General features: G+C 42.3%; 1 protein-coding gene across 1 annotated transcript in view; it reads left to right on the top strand.

The window, feature by feature from the left end:
* The window catches only part of ITPR2 (inositol 1,4,5-trisphosphate receptor type 2), a 524960-nt gene extending 505715 nt beyond the window's left edge, over positions 1–19245 (top strand). Inside the window, exons 56-57 of the mRNA XM_036864824.1 lie at positions 14767–14928; positions 15654–19245. Coding sequence (XP_036720719.1) covers positions 14767–14928; positions 15654–15740 — 249 coding nt within the window. The 3' untranslated portion in view covers positions 15741–19245. The remainder of the gene's footprint in view (positions 1–14766; positions 14929–15653) is intronic.
* The last annotated feature ends 1097 nt before the right edge of the window (positions 19246–20342 follow it).

Raw genomic sequence — 20342 nt, 5'->3', positions numbered from 1 at the left:
TTGGAAAGCAGAATGTTTTTATTTGCATATGATAAGACTGTGCTGATAGAGCATCCTAAGGAATCCGTAAAGAGTTACTAGAACTAATATGCAAATTTAAAGAGGTTCAAAATTATAACGTATACACAAAATAATCATATTTCTATACATTAATCAAAACCTGTTGAAAATTAAAATTTTAAATGCCAAAAACATGGAATAATTACAAGTAGATTTAACCAACTATAGGTGCAAACTCTGTTAAAAAAAAAAAAACTACAAAATATTGCTAGGAGAAAGAAAAAATTTTTTTTTATTGGAATATAGTTGTTCCACAACGTTGTGTTAGTTTCTGCCACATGGCAAAGCAAATCAGCCATACTCTGCAAAATTTTTAATAACGCTGCTTTCATGCTCACATGTGTCCCTATTTAGCCTACAAATTAGATGATGTGTAACAGGAGTATAGTTAATAACAGGAGTACAGTTAAGGATTTCCTTTAAGGTTCAGCCAAAGGTTAGTGATGTTAAGATATCACTGGTTAGGTCTCGAATTATTTAGAGTGGTTGTTCTCAGACTTTAGTATACATCAGAATCACCTAGAGGGCTTGTTAAAACACGGATTACTGGGCTCCAACCTTACAGCTCCTGATTCTGCAGGTCTGGGGTGTGGCCTAAGAATTGGCATTTCTGTTTCCCATTTGATGTTAATGCTGCTATAAGGACCACCACCTCTTTTCCTCTGCTTGGGTAGTATTTTGAAGACAAGGGAAAAGACTTTAGGATAAACCGAACAAGTTAGAAGAACTATTTGATAAAATGTCTTAATGTCAGGGGCTAGTATAAGAACATCAGCTGGTGAGCTGGCTGACTGCAAATTCAGTCTAATCAGATTATTACAGGTAAAGCCCCGCAATGATAACCACGTGCTGGATCCTTCATTGATTTTTGTGTGTGATTTTGAGATTTGGTGACCATTCATTAAAGAGTTTGCTCTCAAGGGGGGTGAGGGGGGTGGGAAGAGCATTCTTTTTGTTGTTATTGTTCCAGAGAAGGAATTTAAGTAGTCTTTTAGAAGATTTACTCATTTTTTGTTCGAGACAAACCTGTATGTGCTGTGTATATACATACATATACATCTATGTGAGGTATAAAAGGCAGTGAAGTTCAAACAGTAACAGATGGAGTTACTAAAACAGATTTTAATTCCACTTGTTATTGTGTTACATTTGACTCTGGTGTTAAAAAAGTTCTGGAATGTTTTTTCTCTAGATCTGTGTTTTCTGTATAGACATTTTATATGTGTGTGTATGTAAATTTTTCCTTGAGCTCTCTGTATAAATTTACTATGATTTTTTAAATAGATGTATTATTCTTAATTCTCCTCTTAATAAGTCACCTACAGTGGAAATGAACATGATGATGATATTTGAGAGAAATTTCAGGAGAGTCCTGTCAAAATATCAGAAAAAGATGTTTTGATTTACATTTTACTGCTGGTGTCACCACTTGCTATTCAGCACTTTTTCAGTAGTATTGAAATATAAATTGCCCTTTTTTGTTTTCATTATTGACTTTTTTTGATTTTAAAGAACAGGATGATCTTGATCTAAACATGCTTGTCATTTTCATAATTGAGGAGAGTTATAGCCAAAGTACATATGTAAATACCGAATAACTGAAAGATTCAGAACAAATGTTAACCCGTGGACCCCGTATAGTAAAAATTCAGTTGGTGACACCTTCTAGGCTCAAGAGACTTTTAAGGTCAGGGGTGTCTTTGATGTATCAGGAGTCCTCCATTGTCATCCTGGTTCTGCCATGATCTTCTGATTTGTGACTCAGGGGTTAGTGGTTTAATTTAAACTATCTTTAAGGCTTCCTCCATCTCTATTAGTAAGGGACATTCTCCAGTGGTGTGCTAATGTTTAACGACCAGTTCTGGCGGTAACGAGAAAGCCCTGATGGTCGCATTGCCTATTTCCACGGTGTAAATATTCCCACCGTGGCTGATTTCAGGCTGCCAACGTGGTGTCACTGAACTCAGAGGTGGGACACAGTGGCAGAAACCAGCTCTCTTCTGTGGGAGAACAGCTGTGGAGTTCTGACCCAATAATCCACTTAGGGGCTCAATTATCCAGTCTATCTGTTCACATTAATCATGCCAACCAAATATTTTGAGCTCTGTGAATGCAATCTTATCCTCCAGGAAAAGGTGTGGTCTGTCAAGTATGCATTTCCAAACATTCATTTGCTGACTTCAAAGCCCCCCGGGGCTGACATTATTATGATAGCACACCCTGTGTCCCACTCCTGCCACCCTTGCCGAAGTCCCCATGAATGCCCACCTGGAGATGGTGGTCTCCAGATGGGAGTCTACCATGTCTGTTCTTCATGCAGCAACCAAAGTGTTCTGTTTCATTTTACTTTTATGTGTACATGTGTGTATGTATTTGCTGTAAACCAGGAATAGCCATTCCTCTGCTGGGGGCCAAAATCCTCCTTGGCCCCCACCACTTCCAGTTCTCTGCATAACTGGGTCTGCTTCTGGTACCTTATCTCCTACCACTCTCTGTCTCTCACTTAGTACCACACTCCAGTTCCACCTTCTTTCTGTTCTTCAAATATGCCAACCTCACTTTGAGCCTTGGGGCCTTTGCCTGACTGTTCCCTCTGCCGGATGCTCTGTCCCATCACTTCAGTGCAGAGCTATTTCCTTCTCATCAGCCAGGCATCAACTCCTCAGAGTAACCTTTATGGCCTCTTCAATCTACAGTAGCCCCCTCTCCTCCAAAGACAATGTTTCGAAACACCGTTTCCTTCATAGTATGTACCCTTATCTGAAATTATGTCATTTGTTTTCATTTGTTATCGTCTCCCTGCTCTTCATTCACCTTCCATTAGACTGTAAGCTCTATAAGAGCAAGGACCCTTTCCATTGCTTTAGCCAGAGCTTGGAACAGTATCGACTACATAGTAGGTGTTCATTACATATACTTGAAGAAAGAAAGGAAGGAGGTCTTTTTGCTTTGGATTAGTAAAGAACAAAAAGAAAGGGGAATTGTTCATAGTAATGATATGTCTTATTGAAAAACTCAGGTTACCATGTTTACCGTATATAACATTTGTACCGTATATAACAACTCCTAATCATCCATCCATTTTACCAATGATATGTATCAAGTGCCAACGACATAGAAATGGAAGATGCAAGAAGAAATCAGAAAGAAATACTGCCCTCTAAAGGGCTTATAAAGTAAACAGTTCACAAATTTCTCCTCTGTGTAATTGATGACCCCATAATTAATTAATAATATTAATTATGTATGACATTTATGTTATGATATGATTGTGATATTTGATTTATGGTATGGTCATAATTATCCCATAATTATTATAGTATTAAATATGATTATTATATAATAATTAGTTAGCTGTATGACTTAGATAAGGACCTTAGTCATTCTAGTTTAAAGTTTTATCACCTTTATGCTGGACAAAATAGGCCAGTGTTAAATTAGCACCTGGCCCCTTTAGTCCCTTGACACTTGCACCAGTCGGGGGTCTTTAAACAATGGCAACTAACCTGGCTATCTTAGGGGGAAAAGGAATTTGTGGAAGGGGTGCGCAGAATTAAGAGGAAAGTGACCACCAGGCCCAGCTGGGCAGAATCCAAGCAAAGTGAGCTGGCCAGAAAGTCCCACCTGGGGCCAAGGCTGGCTGGACGGAAGGTGCCACTGCCTCTGCTGCTGTGTCCTGGAAGCCGGCCCTGGCACCAGTGGCATCCCCACAACCAGAGGTCACTGCTTCAATCATTGTGAACAAAAAGAATTCTGCTTCTTGGTAGCCCTTGTTCCATGTCAAAATCTCAAGCAGGGGCAACCGGTGGGCCACTCTTAGGTCATGTGACTGCGCTCTGACTACCACAGGGAGGACAGACTTTTCAGCTTCCACAGCAGGACGGTGGACCCAGCCTTCCACACGACCCCCAGTGGCAGTTTCCTCAAGCACAGGAGGGCATCAGGGGTTAGGCAGCCAGAAGTTGGACAGATACCCACTTGAGTATTCAATACTGTGTTCAAAATACTTTGCCCCAATCTCACCATGAAGAAATCTCCAGTTTTTTCCTATCCCAATGAGACTTGCAAATGCTCATACTTGAGATTATTTGCAGAAGAAAATAAATATTTCTGTTCTTTGATAAAGAGGCCAAGAGAGAAACTTAGGAGAGTAAATATGGAAATTAACAAATAATAAGATTAAGAAAGGGTTAAAGCCCCAAGAATAAAAAATATAGATTAAGTAGAGTTATGAACTGACAGGAAAAGAAAACCATAAACAGGAAGGGAAATGACTGGTTCTAAGGAGGCCCGCAAGTAGGACCCTGGAGCTGCCTGGCGTTCCCGGCAGTCTCCCCTGTTACACAAGCTTTACTTATTTATTTTTCCTTTGTGGTCAGAGTGCTTCCCACTTAACACTTCTCCAGGAGAAACGGCAATAGGGATCTGGGAGAATGTCAGGCAGGCCCCTTGGTTCCTTGATCGCTCACAGCCAGGTGGCAGACAAGTCTGCCATCACTGCATCATCAGACCTTTGACTGGGTTTCGGTCCCTGCCTCTGGGGCTGCTGTGTATCTTTGAATCAGCTGGCCCGTGGCTCAAAGCATCTTTGGCTGCGGGGCTCCACTCCCCTCCTCTCTGAGTGATTCTCCACCCTGGTCGGTGCTCAAGGTGGGGTCCATAGCCTCCAGCAACCCCATATCACAGCTGCCGCCACAGCCAGAGACCTTCTGCCCCTTAGTATTCCTGGTTACCCGCCTAGCAATCCTGCTAGTTATTGACAAGAGGACTGTAGCTTCCAGCAGCCCTAAGCTGCTCTTGGGTCTGGATCCTCTTAGATCTCCCCAGCCATGGACCCCTCTCTCTCCTCAGTGCAGCTCCCTCCCTGGGTGCCCTGTGGGCTGGGAGCAGATCAACCCTTCCACTTGCTGATGTAGCTGATGCTTTGTGTAGACACCCAGGGGGACACGGTTAGCTGCGTCAGGGGTGAAAAGACTGAGACCAAAAGAGAACCTATAAGCAGTTTCACTTCTGTGTGCAGCCATTGCCCTCCCATCGTGGACACACCGTCTCCAAGACGTTGCTAAGAGGGAGCATTGGGAAGGCGGGAAGGGCTAGGGAGCAAGGTGGGTGCTCCGGGGCTGTGGTCTCTGCCCACAGTGCAACCTGCTGTCCATGATGAGAGCCGCCGCTTGCCCCCAGGGGGGCATCACCTATTCCAGGTCACTGCTGAGAGCCCTACTTTTCAAAATCGGTGCATTTTCAGGTTGCTGGAATAGGTAGGACTTGAAGATCACAGTTCTCTCAACCCCCAAATAGCCGGGGTCCCCCATCCGGCACGCAGACCACACTCAGGCAATAACTTTTCCATGGGCCTAGTGCATGAAGTGCCTCTTGCCCATTGCAGGAGGCCAAGGTCCACATTAATGCCTGACTTTACCAGCACCTAGCTCCCCCGCCAGTCTGGAAATGTTTAAGGACAGAAATCTCGACCCATGAGTCTGAAACTCCAGAGCCCAACACTTTTTTTTTTTTGTTAACATCTTTATCGGAGTATAATTACTTTACAATATCATGTTAGTTTCTGCTGTATAACAAAGTGAATCAGCTATACGTATACATATATCCCCATATCCCCTCCCTCTTTCGTCTCCCTCCCACCCTCCCTATCCCACCCCTCTAGGTGGTCACAAAGCACCGAGCTGATCTCCCTGTGCTATGCGGCTGCTTCCCACTAGCTCTCTATTTTACATTTGGTAGTGTATATATGTCCATGCCACTCTCTCACTTTGTCCCAGCTTACCCTTCCCCCTCCCCGTGTCCTCAAGTCCATTCTCTACGTCTGTGTCTTTATTCCTGTCCTGCCCCTAGGTTCATCAGGGGCATCACCATTTTTTTTTTTTTTTAGATTCCATACATATGTGTTAGCATACGGTATTTGTTTTTCTCTTTCTGACTTACTTCACTCTGTATGACAGACTCTAGGTCCATCCACATCTCAACAAATGACTCAATTTCGTTTCTTTTTATGGCTGAGTAATATTCCATTGTATATATGTGCCACATCTTCTTTACCCATTCATCTGTCGATGGACACTTAGGTTGCTTCCATGACCTGGCTATTGTAAATAGAGCTGCAGTGAACATTGTGGCACATGTCTCTTTGATTTATGGTTTTCTCAGGGCATATGCCCAGTAGTGGGATTGCTGGGTCGTATGGTAGTTCTAGTTTTAGTTTTTTAAGGAACCTCCATACTGTTCTCCATAGTGGCTGTATCAATTTACATTCCCACCAACAGTGCAAGAGGGTTCCCTTCTCTCCACACCCTCTCCAGCATTATGACACTCTTGTTTAAGTGTTTGTTGAACGGTTTTGACCCTCTCTTCAGCCGGGGGTGGGGGGGGGTCCACACTCACCTGTTTCACTCTGGCTCCTAAGGTGAGGAGGCCACCAAAGGCAGGGCCTTCCAGCTTTCGCTCTGCAGAAGCTGAGCCTGCCAGGCTGTGATGCCCTCCTGCATGCCCCGTGCTGGGAACGGGTCAGCCACTTCCCCCACGGCTGTGCTGTGTGTAAAACTGGACCAGCGTCCAGTCCCTCCCAGCTGTAACTTTGTGACTGCCAGCCTGAGGTCCTGCTGAGATCAGTACCCCGTCGTCCTCATCCCAGCACTTCCTCCTTCATCGGCACTTTTGCTGGACCTATTTTTCTCTCTGCCCTTGGAAGCAGTGACTGGATTAAATAGGCCTTGTCCCTGGAGGGCTCCCCAGCCAGCAGCCCCCCTCCCAGCAACGATGCCCTGGAGGTGGGGCTGTGGAAAGGGGCCGGGCAGGAGCACCGCAGTGATGCCAGGGGCTGTTGCTTTCTGAGCATCTGTTAGGTGCGTCTCCAGCCTCTGTGCCATCAGCTCAGCCGTCCAGGGATCCTTGAAGTTTGTACAGTGCTTTGTAGGGTTCAAACTACTTTCACGTGCATAATGCAAACTTGACGTCCAAGCATTTAGATGTGTAAAATATTTCAAGGTTTGACAACGACATTTTAAAGGGATTTGTTACTTTACGAAAGCATTCAATACAGATTTGCCTTGGATAACTAACACATTTTAAATTTCTCAGTCCACACAAATATGGTACTCTACTATATTTGCAGGAACTCAGTTGCAGAAGGAAGATACAGATACAGAATAAACAGGGAGAGACTGAAGGAAGATACAGTTAATAAGGGCTGAGGGACTTCCCTTGGTGGTCCAGTGGTTAAGAATCTGTCTTGCAATGCGGGGGACTCCGGTTGGATCCCTGGTCAGGGAATTAAAATCCCGCATGCGCCGGGGCAACTAAGCCCACGTGCTGCAACGGAAGATCCCAGGCACTGCAACTAAGACCCGACGCAGCCAATAAATAAATAAATAAATAAATAAACAAACATTAAAAAAAAAAAAAAAGTGAGGGCTGGCAAATGAATCTTCCAGTCCTGGAACGTGTTATTTTTCTAATGCAGTAAAATTTGCTCTTCTTCCCTCCCTTTTCTTTAGAATGAGTTGCCATGGTTTTCATTTATTTATCAATCCAGGAATAACGTTTTAATTTCAAAGGACACAGCTGGATCCTTTCTGTCACCTCCAGTCCCCAGTGTTTGTCAGACAAGAGTGTGTTTTCCAGCTTATCCTTCCTTCCTCAAACCCCAGGGCCTGCATCCGAACCCCTGTGAGAATCGGCCTTTGTTGTCCATATTGAGCAATACTTGTCACATACAGGTCGGGTGTTCACCAGGAACAAAGCTAGAAGCCCAGATGCCAGTGTTGTGGGTGTCCCTTAAGTTTCTTTTTTTTTTTTGGCTGCATCGGGTCTTAGTTGCGGCATGCGGGATCTTTTTTTTTTCAACTGCAGCACACGGGCTCTTCATTGCGACGTGCAGGCTCAGTAGTTGTGGTGTGCAGGCTTAGTTGCCCCGCGGCATGTGAGATCTTAGCTCCCCGACCAGGGATTGAACTCGCGTCCCCTGCATTGGAAGGCAGATTCTTAACCATTGGACTGCCAGGGAAGTCCCTCCCTTAAGTTCTTGAGATAATGTCTCACCTGCCAGCAAGGCCGCTGTGTTGGTCTGAGGGTGGGAAGCCCGCCATGCCCCTCCTTCATTGAGCAGAGGCTGGGATGGGGTACATGAAGCACCTCGCCTTAACCAACACGATTACTTTGACTTCACAAAGAATCCCTGTTCCAGATATTGTCCTTGTTCTGAAGTTCCAGGAAAGCAGGAATTCTGTCTTTCCCTCAGGGACCTTCCAGTAAGCAGGTAGTATTAGCATTGCTGGTGTTCCTTTTGAGAGCCATTTCTGCTGACATCTTCAAACCAAAAGTGCAAAGAGAGGAATGCAGTGGGTCACAATGAGGCTTTGGGGAAATGGTTATACTCGTCGGCCTAGGAGACTTTGCGTATGATTTTAGAATGGAAAATGAAATATAAACTTAAGGCTTAGAAGAGGATGGTAACCAAGAAAAACCTTTGCCAATGGTCTTGTAACAGCATATTTTAAGCATAGAGAGTCTAGAAGCAGAACTGAGGATACATACTAAATGGTTTATTGATATTCCAGTACAACACAATACAGTGCATGGTATGTTCAATGTGATACCCCTCATTAGCAGTCTTTTAGAGCACTCTGCAAAATTGCAGTGAGTGTCAAACGTTGATCAATGTATTTCCACAGTATCTGCATCTGCATTTCTGATACAATACCTAAAGCGTTTATTTCTGATTTTCAATAAATAAACCTTTAGCATACCCCAGAAGAAGTAATCAAGGGGGTTCAAGTTATAAAATATATTCTCACTGTAGTCTCTGTTTTCTCTGGCAAGTTCAGAAGCTAAGCATTGGCATCTCCATTGGACGTGGAGAAATAGCCCAGTGCAGTGAAGGGAGCACAAGATTTCCTGTCGCACAGAGTGGAGGCCAAAGCCTGGCCCAGCCACTTATAACCCCTATGTGGCCTTGACAAGTAACTAATCCTCTCCCTGCCTCAGTGTTGTCATCTGTAAAATGGGGATGGTGACAGTCTCAACCTTATGGAATCATGCTGGGTATTGGCCGTAGCATGACTAAAGTGCCTGACACTTGCCAGGCAGCCAAAAAATGGGGTTATTGCTGTGTTATAGAACTACAGTGCTTGCTTTCTCTTTAGCTTACATGCAGGTGACTTATTTTTAATCTTTTTTAAACCTTTTTTATTGAAGTATAGTTGATTTACATTTTAGGTGTACAGCAAAGTGATTCAGTTATATATATATATATATATATATATATATATATATGTATACATATATTCTTTTTCAGATTCTTTTCCATTATAGGTTATTACAAGATACTGAATATAGTTCCCTGTGCTATACAGTAGGTCCTTGCTGTTTATCTATTTTATATATAGTAGTGTATATCTGCTAATCCCAAACTCCTAAATTATCCCAGGTGACTTTTAATGTGTACCTAGTAGAGCTAAAAAGACATAAGACAGTTTCTCCAATGTTTGGCTCACTGAAATCAATCTCCTCCTACTTTTCAATCTCGTTCTGATGCAGAGAGAGATCCTTACAATCTTTACATTTTCTCAAGCCTGTCACCAATTAAGCATCAGCAGGGCTAGATTATATAAGAGCTTTTCCACTATGTAATATGGAAGAACTTGTCCAGAAGTGGAAATCAAGTGCAGGGAAACAGTTGTAAGACCTCAAGGAAACCTAAACTTTCTAGGTTTCAGACTGGGCGTTTGTAATATGCTGAGCTTGGGTTATGTGGTTTCAAGGTTGCTTGTAGCCTAAATGCTATGTTTCTGTTTGCTCACTTGGCGAGCTTGGGGCTTGTCTCAGCAATTTGGTTTGTAAAGTTTTGAATTCATAGCTCACAGAATGATGAGCTGGAAGAGACATAGAGACCACCCAGGGTAACATTCTGGTTTTACAGATGAGGAAACTGGGACTCAGAGAATAAGTCTTCCCCACCATCCTTATATCACATAGCTAGTTTTTGGCTGAACTAAAACCAGAACCCAGGTGTTCTGACTCCTAGATCAATGCTCTTTCCTTTATATCGCGTGGCCTCTTTCCTGCAAATGGGGTATCACATTTAAGAACCAAATATGAAAACAGCACAGCCAAGCTCTGACTGACTCTGACAACCTAATTGTTTACGGAATAACTACAAAATTACATAAGTCAAATTGATCTGACTGTTGAAAGGACTATTTGAAAGGTTTTCACACTTAAGTCTATCTTCTAGTCATCGAGAAAGACACATTATTATTAGAATTTAGGGATAGCAAGAGGGTTATGGCTGGCATGCTCTCAGTCCCTTCATCTCGGGGCTTTGCATTTTAGAAGGCTTGAGAAGCTCTGGATTTCCCATCACCAAGTAGCTAGGATCATATACTGTAACCTCAGAATCTAACACTTAATCTGCAGCTTCCCTGACTTTATATTACCCTGTGGTTAAACATGTTCATTCCTGATGAAATAAGGAAATGGTGTCATATTGACTAACCAAAGTCACCATGGAACTCTGCTAATCATGAGCATGATCACGAGATGTATGTAGCATATGTGAGTAACTGAGAAATAACAAATCAAATCCAACTGCTTTGTTAGATGGCGGACACATTACAAGTCGACGCGGTGAGGGAGTGGCGTCCTGTTAACCAGTCACCGTTCTGAGTGTCTGTCCTGCGGTTCTGGCTCAGACTAAAGTCCGGGGCTCTCCTTTCTCACCGGGCTCAGGCTGAGCCTTCCATGGAAGCCACTCTTTCTGACACTGGAGCAGAGAGAGGAGCCTTGGGGTATTTCATTGGAAACAACTTTCAGTGAACAAGCCTGTGCAGCATTTATTCTAAGAACTCTGCTTGATTTGAGTTAATTTTGGTGAAAAGAATATACTTTCTGCACGAATTTGGAGGAACATCAGTTGTGAAAATTTATTTTTAAAAGAGTGGCTTTTTTTGTAAAAAGAGGACAAAAGACCATACATTTAGGTTGCTTATTTTTTGCCATTTTAGTGAGATACAAAACATTCAAGTCAGGTTCCTAAAAATTAAGAAAAGGAACCAGAAAGCATTCAATACTGAAAAAAAAATCTTAATGACACGTTATATTTTAGCTTCAGATTATGGTCCCTTGATATACAGAGGAAGAGAGGAATGAAACAAAAAGCACAAAACTAGGAGAGAAAAGGCTGAGAACCAGGCAAACAAACAAAAACAGAGAAAGATAGACAGTGAAAGGAAGAAAGATGAGAAAAACCAAAAGAGGATTAGAAGAGAGAATGATTTTTAGGGACTAGGGAGAAAGGACAATGGAGCTGGGTGGCTTTCCTAGCCAGCCCTTAAGCCTGGCTTGTCGCTGTTTTCATCATCTTTGATTGAAGTCTTACTCTCCACCTAGACTATCAATTCCACCAGCACAAGAACTGCACTGGGTTTGGCTCTCTATTGTTTTCCCAGTGCCTAGCACAGACATAGTCAACACTGTAAGAATTAGTCAATGAATGGATGAACAAAGGAACAAGTGAAGAAAGAATGTGTAAGGAAAGAGTCCTGTGGCCCAACCAGCTGGGGCAGTGGTCCCCTGAGAACTGCCATTGTTTCCTCAAAAGCAAGAGACAGTGGGCTGGGCTGACCTGGCCCCCGCAACACCTACAAGAGCATTTCTTCAGAGGCAATTTCACCGTCTCACCCATGTTCTCTTTGCTAAGCATTAGAACACTGTTTTGTCTCTCTTCCAAGTTTCTCTTGGAAACTTTCTGAAAGCTGATGTTTTCGCCAGCCCCACCTTGGGTATCACCATGTCTCCTGGTACCTTCTCACCCCAGGCCCAGGTGTCTGAGGTTCTCAAACCCTTCTGTTCCATCAACCTCCCTGGAATCCCTGTCCTGATACAGACCAACTCTCCTCTCCTACAACGCTGCCTTCTTGGCTCTCCTGAGAGGAATCTCCTGTCTTTTAGCCCACTGGTGGCAGCGGCCGATCTTCCTACCCCCTCAGTACGAAGGGCCCCAGAAGAGGGTCAGCTGACTCAACTCCCCATCGCCAAGAAATCATCACATCTTCACCCTCATGTGAAAACCCATTCTTCAAGCCTTTCCATCACTGTCTTCTAATACCCCCGGGTCACTGCTGTGTGTTCATCACAGATTTTAGCCCTCGGCTACCTGCACCCTCCTCATCCACCCCGTCTATTTACCTCCTTCAGGATGAATTCACGGATTTCGTGCATGATTCATCCAAAAGATTCTCCTCTGCAAATTGTGATTTTTAAAATCTGTAGTAAAATATACATAACATAAAATTTTACCATTTTAACCACTGTACGTGTAGAGTTTTATGGCATTCAGTACATTCACGTTGTTATGCAGCCATCACCACCGTCCATCTCCAGAGATTTTTCATCTTCCCCAACTAAAACGCTGTACCCATGAGATACTAACTCCCCAAATTCCCTGATATTTTATCAGATTTCAGGCCCTCTCACTCTAGAATTTTTATTTCCTGAAGTTGTGCTGCCTTCAGAATTTCAAATATTATTCCACTTTCTGTCCACAGTCTCTCCCTTCTTGCCAGGAGACCTGGATGCAGACAGGTCTGGGTTTCCCAGCTAAACTATCTGCCAGCCTCAGTTTCTTCATTTGTAAAATTCAGATATAGATAATACGGTAGATAATATAAATACTAAATAGATAAAGAGAACTGGAGTCCATTGGGTCGTCGAAAGGATTAAGTGCTTACAGCGCATTTAGCACAGGTCTGTGCTTCTCCATCCCTCCTACCGGTCAACACTAGTGTTCCTCACTCCAGCCACTGCTCTGCTGACGTTCCTAGTGTCCTGATACCTTTGTCTTTCTGAGGCCGGTTCCAGGGGACACACCATCTTGTATCAGTCCAACTCTCTGCCTCAACTCCACACCCACTTGGGCTGTTGGTGAACAGTGGTCTTTGCTGGAGTCATTACAAGGCACGGTCTCCCACTCTGCCCCTGCAAGCATTTAATGGGCCCCTATTTGGCTTCCTCTTCCCATTCCTCATGCCAGCCATTTCAGATCTTTCCTCTTCACTCCATCTCCCTACCCTGCCACTACCCCAGCAGTTATCGTTTATCTTCTATGTCTCCATAGATCAGAGTTCTTAAACTTTCGTGCACATAGGAATCATGCAGGTCCCCTAAGAGGTTCTAATTTCGTAAGACGCAGTGGGGTTGAAATCTGCTATTTTAACAAGCAACCCCAGGGGATTTTGATATGCAGAGTGTCCAGTTCACTTTTTGTGGAGGGCTCTCCTAAGCCGCAAGCTCCTTGAGAGCAAACATTTTGTCTTACCTGATTTTCATCTCTAAATACCTGGCGATAGATATTGAAGGATTGATTGAATGAATGAATCTGGCTGTCACTCTGCACTTCAGCATAAGTTACCATTCTCCTTTGAAATGCTAATTGGCTACAGCTATTTAAATGCAGCTTAAATCTCTTTAATACGTTTTATCCTATCCTTTATCAGCCCTTTTCACTGCCATTGGGGGTAAGGGACTATAAAGAACGTGTTATTCTCTAACAACTACCAAAAAAAAAACAAAAAACAACCAATCCAAGGGCCAGATGAGGTTTAGGCAGAAGTGCAGAGATACATAGGTTGGGTCTTCCCCCTTTCCTCTTAGGGGAGGAACGTACTCTGCTGACTCATGTTCCAGGGATCAGCTAGGCAGACGTCTTTGTAGTCACTTCAGTGGACTTTTCTGGAGTGGAAAGAATCTTAAGCAGGAAGGTCACTGCTAGGGATATTGGGAGAAGGTGACTTAGAGAAATGGGTAGAGATACAGACTGACATATCCAATCAGTGGTGGAAAGGCTCAGCTGCCTTCAAATCCTAACTCTGCCATTTTCTAGCTTGTGATGAGGGTAATTAAATGGTTGGGGCCGCTTGATTCCTCATCTGTAAAATGGGGACAGTGATTTACCTTGCAGGCTCTTTTGAGGATTGAAAGATGGGGTAAAAGTAATTCACAGTGATTCTATGATGGTAGGCAATTAGGCAGAGTTTTCAAGAGAGGTGGGTATCTCTTTCACCATCTGTCTTTACCACAATGGAGGGGACACACACACACACACACACGTATGCACTCACGCCCCTACACTCAGCCTGGAAAAACAGAAGTGGCACCAGCTATTGCCCTCTGCGGAAGTCTAACTCTAAAACCTCCTTCCTACTGTAATAAAATGTTTCCAAAGAGAGCAGACAGGGTAACCTAGGGCCATGCCCTTCCACTTCCCTCTTCCCTGAGCAGAGCTGGGAGCCTGTCTTGGGGAAGTGGGAGGTAAACCAGAATGGGTGGCTGGAGCTGAAACATTTCTTTTAGCATCTCCAGACCTTACCTCATCATTCATCAAGATTCACTGATCGCCCACGGTGTTCAGGGCGCCACTCTAAATGCTTTATCCGGGACCTCCCTGGGAGCCCCTACGAAGTTTGTTGCAATATTTAAGATCTTCCCCCAGCTCACAAAGACCAGCGTTGAACCTCCACTTCATTCCCACCCTCGACCTCTCCCCACCCCTGGCCAGAAAGAGTACCTTTTGCTTTGGGTGCTAAGAAACTTTGATTTAAATGTTAATAATAATGAACACTTGTAAACGTTCTTTACAGAACTTCAGGCCCTCTTCCATATTTATTCCCTTGTTCCTGCACATGTATTTGCTTTTAGGAGAAGAATTTGGACTGGTTTCCTCGGATGCGAGCTATGTCCCTTGTTAGCAATGAAGGTGACAGTGAACAAAATGAGATTCGGAACCTGCAGGAGAAGTTGGAATCGACCATGAGTCTGGTCAAACAGCTGTCCGGTCAGCTGGCGGAGCTCAAGGAGCAGGTGAGTGCACTCGGGAGATGGAGCTGGGGGGTGGGCAGGAGGATGTGAAATCATTCACCACTGGGAGAGAGGGGTGGCTGGAGACTCCTGGGAGCAAGATTGTTATCCACGATGGATTGTAAATTCCAATAAAAAAAAAAACCCACGTTGTGTTGTAAGAACCAAATCTCTGCAAGCAGAGGCTACTTCTACTTATCACACCTCCCCATCTTGTGCGACACGTCTACGGAACGGGGAAGGAAGGAGCAGATGCCGAAAGACAAGGACCTCTATGGACTTTTTGATAGAAAATCGTATTCTCTGCCATCATAGCCATTACTAAATTCATCAGAAAGGCAGATCGTCCTTAGTACCTGTCATTTCAATGCTACAATCAACCCCTTCATCGTGTAAAATTGTGAGCATTAGTAAAAATAATATCAAAAGTAACCGTGGTAGGTTTTAAAATGACTAAGGTGATGGCGATGATTATATGTGTGTGACAAGCAAGGGCTGCTTTAAAAGAACCACGGTTCCTCTTTCTTAACCACAGAGAGGGGTTTGCTCTGTTTCTCTGCCTAGGGAAATTCACTTTAAAAAATATTTTCCCTTTTTTGATAAATATATTTTCTATGATGCTGGACAGACTATAGGTGCTTGGGAAATATTCACCCAACATTGTGTGTCCCACCAGCACTGAGAAAGAGTGAGAAAATCAGCTCAACGCCTTCTCTCTTTTCCCCCAGATGACAGAACAAAGGAAGAATAAGCAGAGACTGGGCTTTCTCGGATCAAACACACCCCATGTGAATCATCACGTGCCACCACACTGATACCATGGGGGCAGCCGTGACTAGCCTTTCATCAGTGTACTGCCTGATCACTGAATAAAGAACTGAGATGGAGGGGAGTGAACAGTGCCTATTGTTGAAAAGTTAAAAACAACCAAGTGCCAAGATGTTGAGTGGTTTAGCTCCGAGAACAATTTCTAACTGTGTTTTCATGGTTGAGAAGACCAAACTTAAAATGCAGCCACTAAAAAGCACACATCACGCATTCTTAATGCAAAGAGAGGTCCCTTGCTCAAATGGACGGAGAAGGTAGGGGGAGGCGGGGTGGAAGGAGATGCAGGGCGGAGAGAACTACCTTTGGCTGAATCTATAAGAGTCCATTTTGTCTTAAATGCTGACTGCAACCTTTGTCATGGTTGGTTGGAATTTCTTTCTTTTAATTATGGCATATAGGTCAGTGATACAGGAAGTCATATTTTGGTGGCTAAGTTTTACTAAGGGAAATAACTGAAAAGATTAAAAATGAGAGTTGCAAAGAAAAATGTTAATGCTTCCAAACCGTAGCTGTCACAGGCCAATTTCCTTATTTATAACGTGCAACACAATGGATTTACAGCTTTAGGAACTAGAGCTTTGGAGCTTATGCCCCTCGGGCTGACAACGCGACTGGAATGTGATTTCCCTCTCCCAGATTCAGAGGGGCTCTGTCAATATGGAGCACAAAAAGAGGTTTTCATAAAACGTGTTTAAAAACATGCTTAAAGTCATGTAGAGGCTAAGACTTTTAAAAGATTTGGGGACAAAAAAGCTGACAGTAAGCCCCAAGGACGTATGTATGCTATTAAAATACATTGAGATTAATAAATGAACATGCTTAAAGGTGATAGGAAATATTGAGAAACTTATGATGGTGGCATTGCTTTTTATAAATATGGAGTAAAAACTATTTGATTCATGTTTGCTGTGCTTAAGAACTGAGTGGTTTCATTTATCCTATTCTTGCAGTTAGGAAAAAAAATCCAAGAAACATATTGAATACTCAAGAAAATGCAGCGTTTCAATTGCATATTTTAAACTATATCAGTAAGAGCTTTTCAAAATGTAAAGAGATAATAACCTCTTCCTCAGATTGTTTGTGTGTTAAATTATGCAACCAGAATTTGTGGAGGGAGAAATTAACCTGCCATGCTTGTATTATTCTTAACGATTATGCTTTTAGAATGTTAAGACAAAATTCAGATCATGAAAGTGTTAGGAGAACTGCCACGTGGCAAGAGAGCAGGCACGTGACACCAGACTCTTGGAGGTGCTCTGCAAGCTGACCTTTCCTGGTCGCTGCCCCCAAAAGAACAAAAAATTGCATTGTTAAACTCTCATGTTATTACCACCAAGGTTTAAGTTCAGGACAGCGTTTGCTATGACCATTTTTAAAGCTTTTGGATTATTTTAATATACTTTAAGCTATTGGCTCCTAAAATTCTCAAATCATGGTCTGGGTAGATGATAAAGGATGCCTGAACCAATCCTTTTTCCACACACCCCGTTAAAATGTAGACTTGGAGGAAAGCTGTTGAAACCCAGAGCAATGAATTTTTGAACTGAATCTGCTGGTACACCTTCCCCGCTCCTCCAAATACCTCCCCAAGTTAAGAATTCCTTACTCTGATCTGATAGTATTTTTCCTAACCAGTTGCTAAAGGATCGTGATCCAAAGATACTCAGAAACTGGGATATATATCTGTATGCAACACAGAAGTTTGAACCTAGGAGGCATTCAGTAAATGTATGAGAAATTCCACTGTCATTCAATCCTAATGCTTCATTGAAACTTTATAACATATATTTGATTTTTTAAAATGGCATCACCAAAACTGAAGTAGACCAAAGCAGCCATTTTTTAAAAAAATCCAAGACCATTATTGTTATTAACAGTATTAGATGAAAAGTACCTTTTAAAGTATTTTAATTAGGCAGAGAGTTTCACGGGTAGGGAAAAGAAGAGAAAGGTGGGGAACACTGGCTATATTCCAATGTCAGAACTTATCCCTGTTTAGCACAAAGTCAAATTTTTCTGATGGATGTTCCAGCATCAAGAAAATAAGTTAATTTGTACAGATGAGAGCAACCTGCCTTTCAGATGAACTATCTAGTCTTTTCTTACACTTTTTTATAGAGAATGAGCCATTGGGTAGGTACTGCCGTCAAGAAATGGCTTAACCTCCCCAGCCATTGTGGAGTGGCAGGTCACCGTGTCACAGTGTGTTTTCTCCTATGAGAAGTATTCAAAAGCGATTACAACTAACCAGACTCTTAATTAATCAAAATCGAAATATTTCTCAGTTGTTTCTCTTTCTTTGCTGCCTAAATACTTTAAGACTAAAAAGCAAAAAAAACAAAAGCAAACAAAAAAAGGCCGTTTCAAGGCTATGAAATTCATGATGGAGAAGATAATCACAGGGAAATTTGACATTTGCTATAAATTTATGTTTGTTTTGTATATGTTTGTTCATGCAACTGGAATATTTGACCTAGGCAAGTATCAATTAACATTCTCATATTTATATAGCAATATTAAAAGAAATATGATCATCTTTGATTTTGATGTTAAGGAAAATGTTTTACTGTTTAGTTATTAAAACCCATATTGGTTTAAAAGTATAAGTTTCCGCTGAACATAATTTTTAATTTCAAAAGGATTTTATTCCCCTACATGTTCCATTCTGAGGTCCGAGAGTTTCATGCAAGTATGTTTTAAGACTATAATATTAAAAAATAAATTTTATACATGTAAAACATATTTAAACTAACTTAAAAAAGTTAGACAGGGCTTATTTTCTTTCATACTGAAATTTTTCTGTTGGTGATAAGGATGCAGTTTCTAGTGGATTACTGATAAGTCAGGAAGATATTTCATTCAAGTCAGAACTAATTGTTTGCTTTTTTCCGTATTCTCAGCTCGCAACTCATTGTTTTGGCTGCTCTTTTTAGTTTATAGTTGTTTTATCAGAAGCAATCATGCAGTAGGGCCAACCCTCTACCCCGACACCCCAGGGCTGAGAATGAGCAGAGAGGCTGGGGATCTGGAGACTTGGGGAGGGAAGGTGCAGATTGGGACTTCGCTATGATTAGGAGAAAGGAGTAAAGGATAGATAATAGGATGAACAGGGCTTACCCTCCAGGGACCCAGTAGACTGGGACATAAGTAAGTAAATATTGCACAAGTATAATGATGTGACAGATTACAGGCTCAAGAGATAACCCTTAAACATGCAAAGAACAGGGCTTTGTGGGGAGTAGCCATAAGAGATGTGTTCCCTCCAGCAGTTCTTAAATCTTTACAGAATAAGAAATCAGCATATTCTGACCCACAGACCTGTTCCAGGATGCCCTGACACATGATACAATGCAAAGAGGGGGGCAGCAGGCATCTTAAAGACAAGCACAGGTGCCTACAGGAACCAGGCAAGTGACTAAAATGCGTGCAAGTGTGAGGGGCACACTGTATGTAGGGAGGGGGAAGCCTGTGGAGAGCTTCTTTTTTTTAAAATTTATTTTAGTGAAGTATAGTTGATTTACAATGTGTGTGTTAATTTCTACTGTACAGCAAAGTGATTCAGTTATACATATATATATACTTTTTTTCATATTCTTTTCCATCATGGTTTATCCCAGGATACTGAATATAGTGCCCTGTGCTATACAGTAGAACCTTGTTGTTTATCCATTCTATATGTAATAGTTTGCATCTGTTATTGTGGGGAACTTTCTGTTTGCAAAATTTAACACCTAATTCCACTTTGAAGAAAATGCCTGAGGCCAGTTGAGGCCCTCTAGTCACTCATTTGTTATCTCTGAAAGCACTGTTGATAAAGCTACCCCATTTAGTAGAAGAAAATACACTATACCAAAATGGAGCAGAGGAGCTAAAATGCATGTGAAACTTGAGAAATCTGAAAACAAATCCAGGTGTCACCTCTGAACTGAAGTGTTTCCACAGACTTGAATTAATTTATAAAATTATCATACCAGTTCTTCTCATTTCACCAGTAGCCTTTTTTTTTTCCTGCTGTAGAGGAATGCTACATTTGCCTCAAAAAACATGATTCTAATATATGTCAAAGCCAGATAAGTATAACTTATAAATTATTATTAATAAAATTGAATTTGTTTAGCTTTTTTGCATGTGATACTTTAAGTGCTTTATTCATTTCTTAACGTTTCTGAATAATGTATCCATCGGTATGAAAGTCATTATTATTGCTATTTTACATAATGAGACATGGGGGACAAAAATTTTGGTGACTTGAATCACACTGGTGAGCTAATCCAGGTGGACCATTGTGTCCAGCGCTTACTGAGAGTTGGTCAAATTCCCAGTTGGCCAACACCTACTGGTATATCTACATCCTGGTAATACACAGCAGGGGCTCTGTGGGTACAGGCTGTTTGGCCATCCAGGATTTCCTGGTTCTTAACCCCCAGAGCATGGGACAGCTGAAATCAAAATGACTTGCATGAATCACACGCAAACCACAAAGAGAATTCTCTGCTCACATGGTCAGTTTCTAGTGTCCTTGAAGCTGTGTGGCAAGAATTGTTTTGTTTTGTTTGGGATCCGGGGAAAGGTTTGGGGAGGGAAATTGG

The sequence above is a fragment of the Balaenoptera musculus genome, chromosome 10 (genome assembly GCF_009873245.2).
Source record: "Balaenoptera musculus isolate JJ_BM4_2016_0621 chromosome 10, mBalMus1.pri.v3, whole genome shotgun sequence".
Taxonomy (NCBI): Eukaryota; Metazoa; Chordata; class Mammalia; order Artiodactyla; family Balaenopteridae; genus Balaenoptera; species Balaenoptera musculus.
The sequence above is the reverse complement of the archived record's forward strand: the minus strand, read 5'-3'. Positions and strand labels throughout refer to the sequence as shown.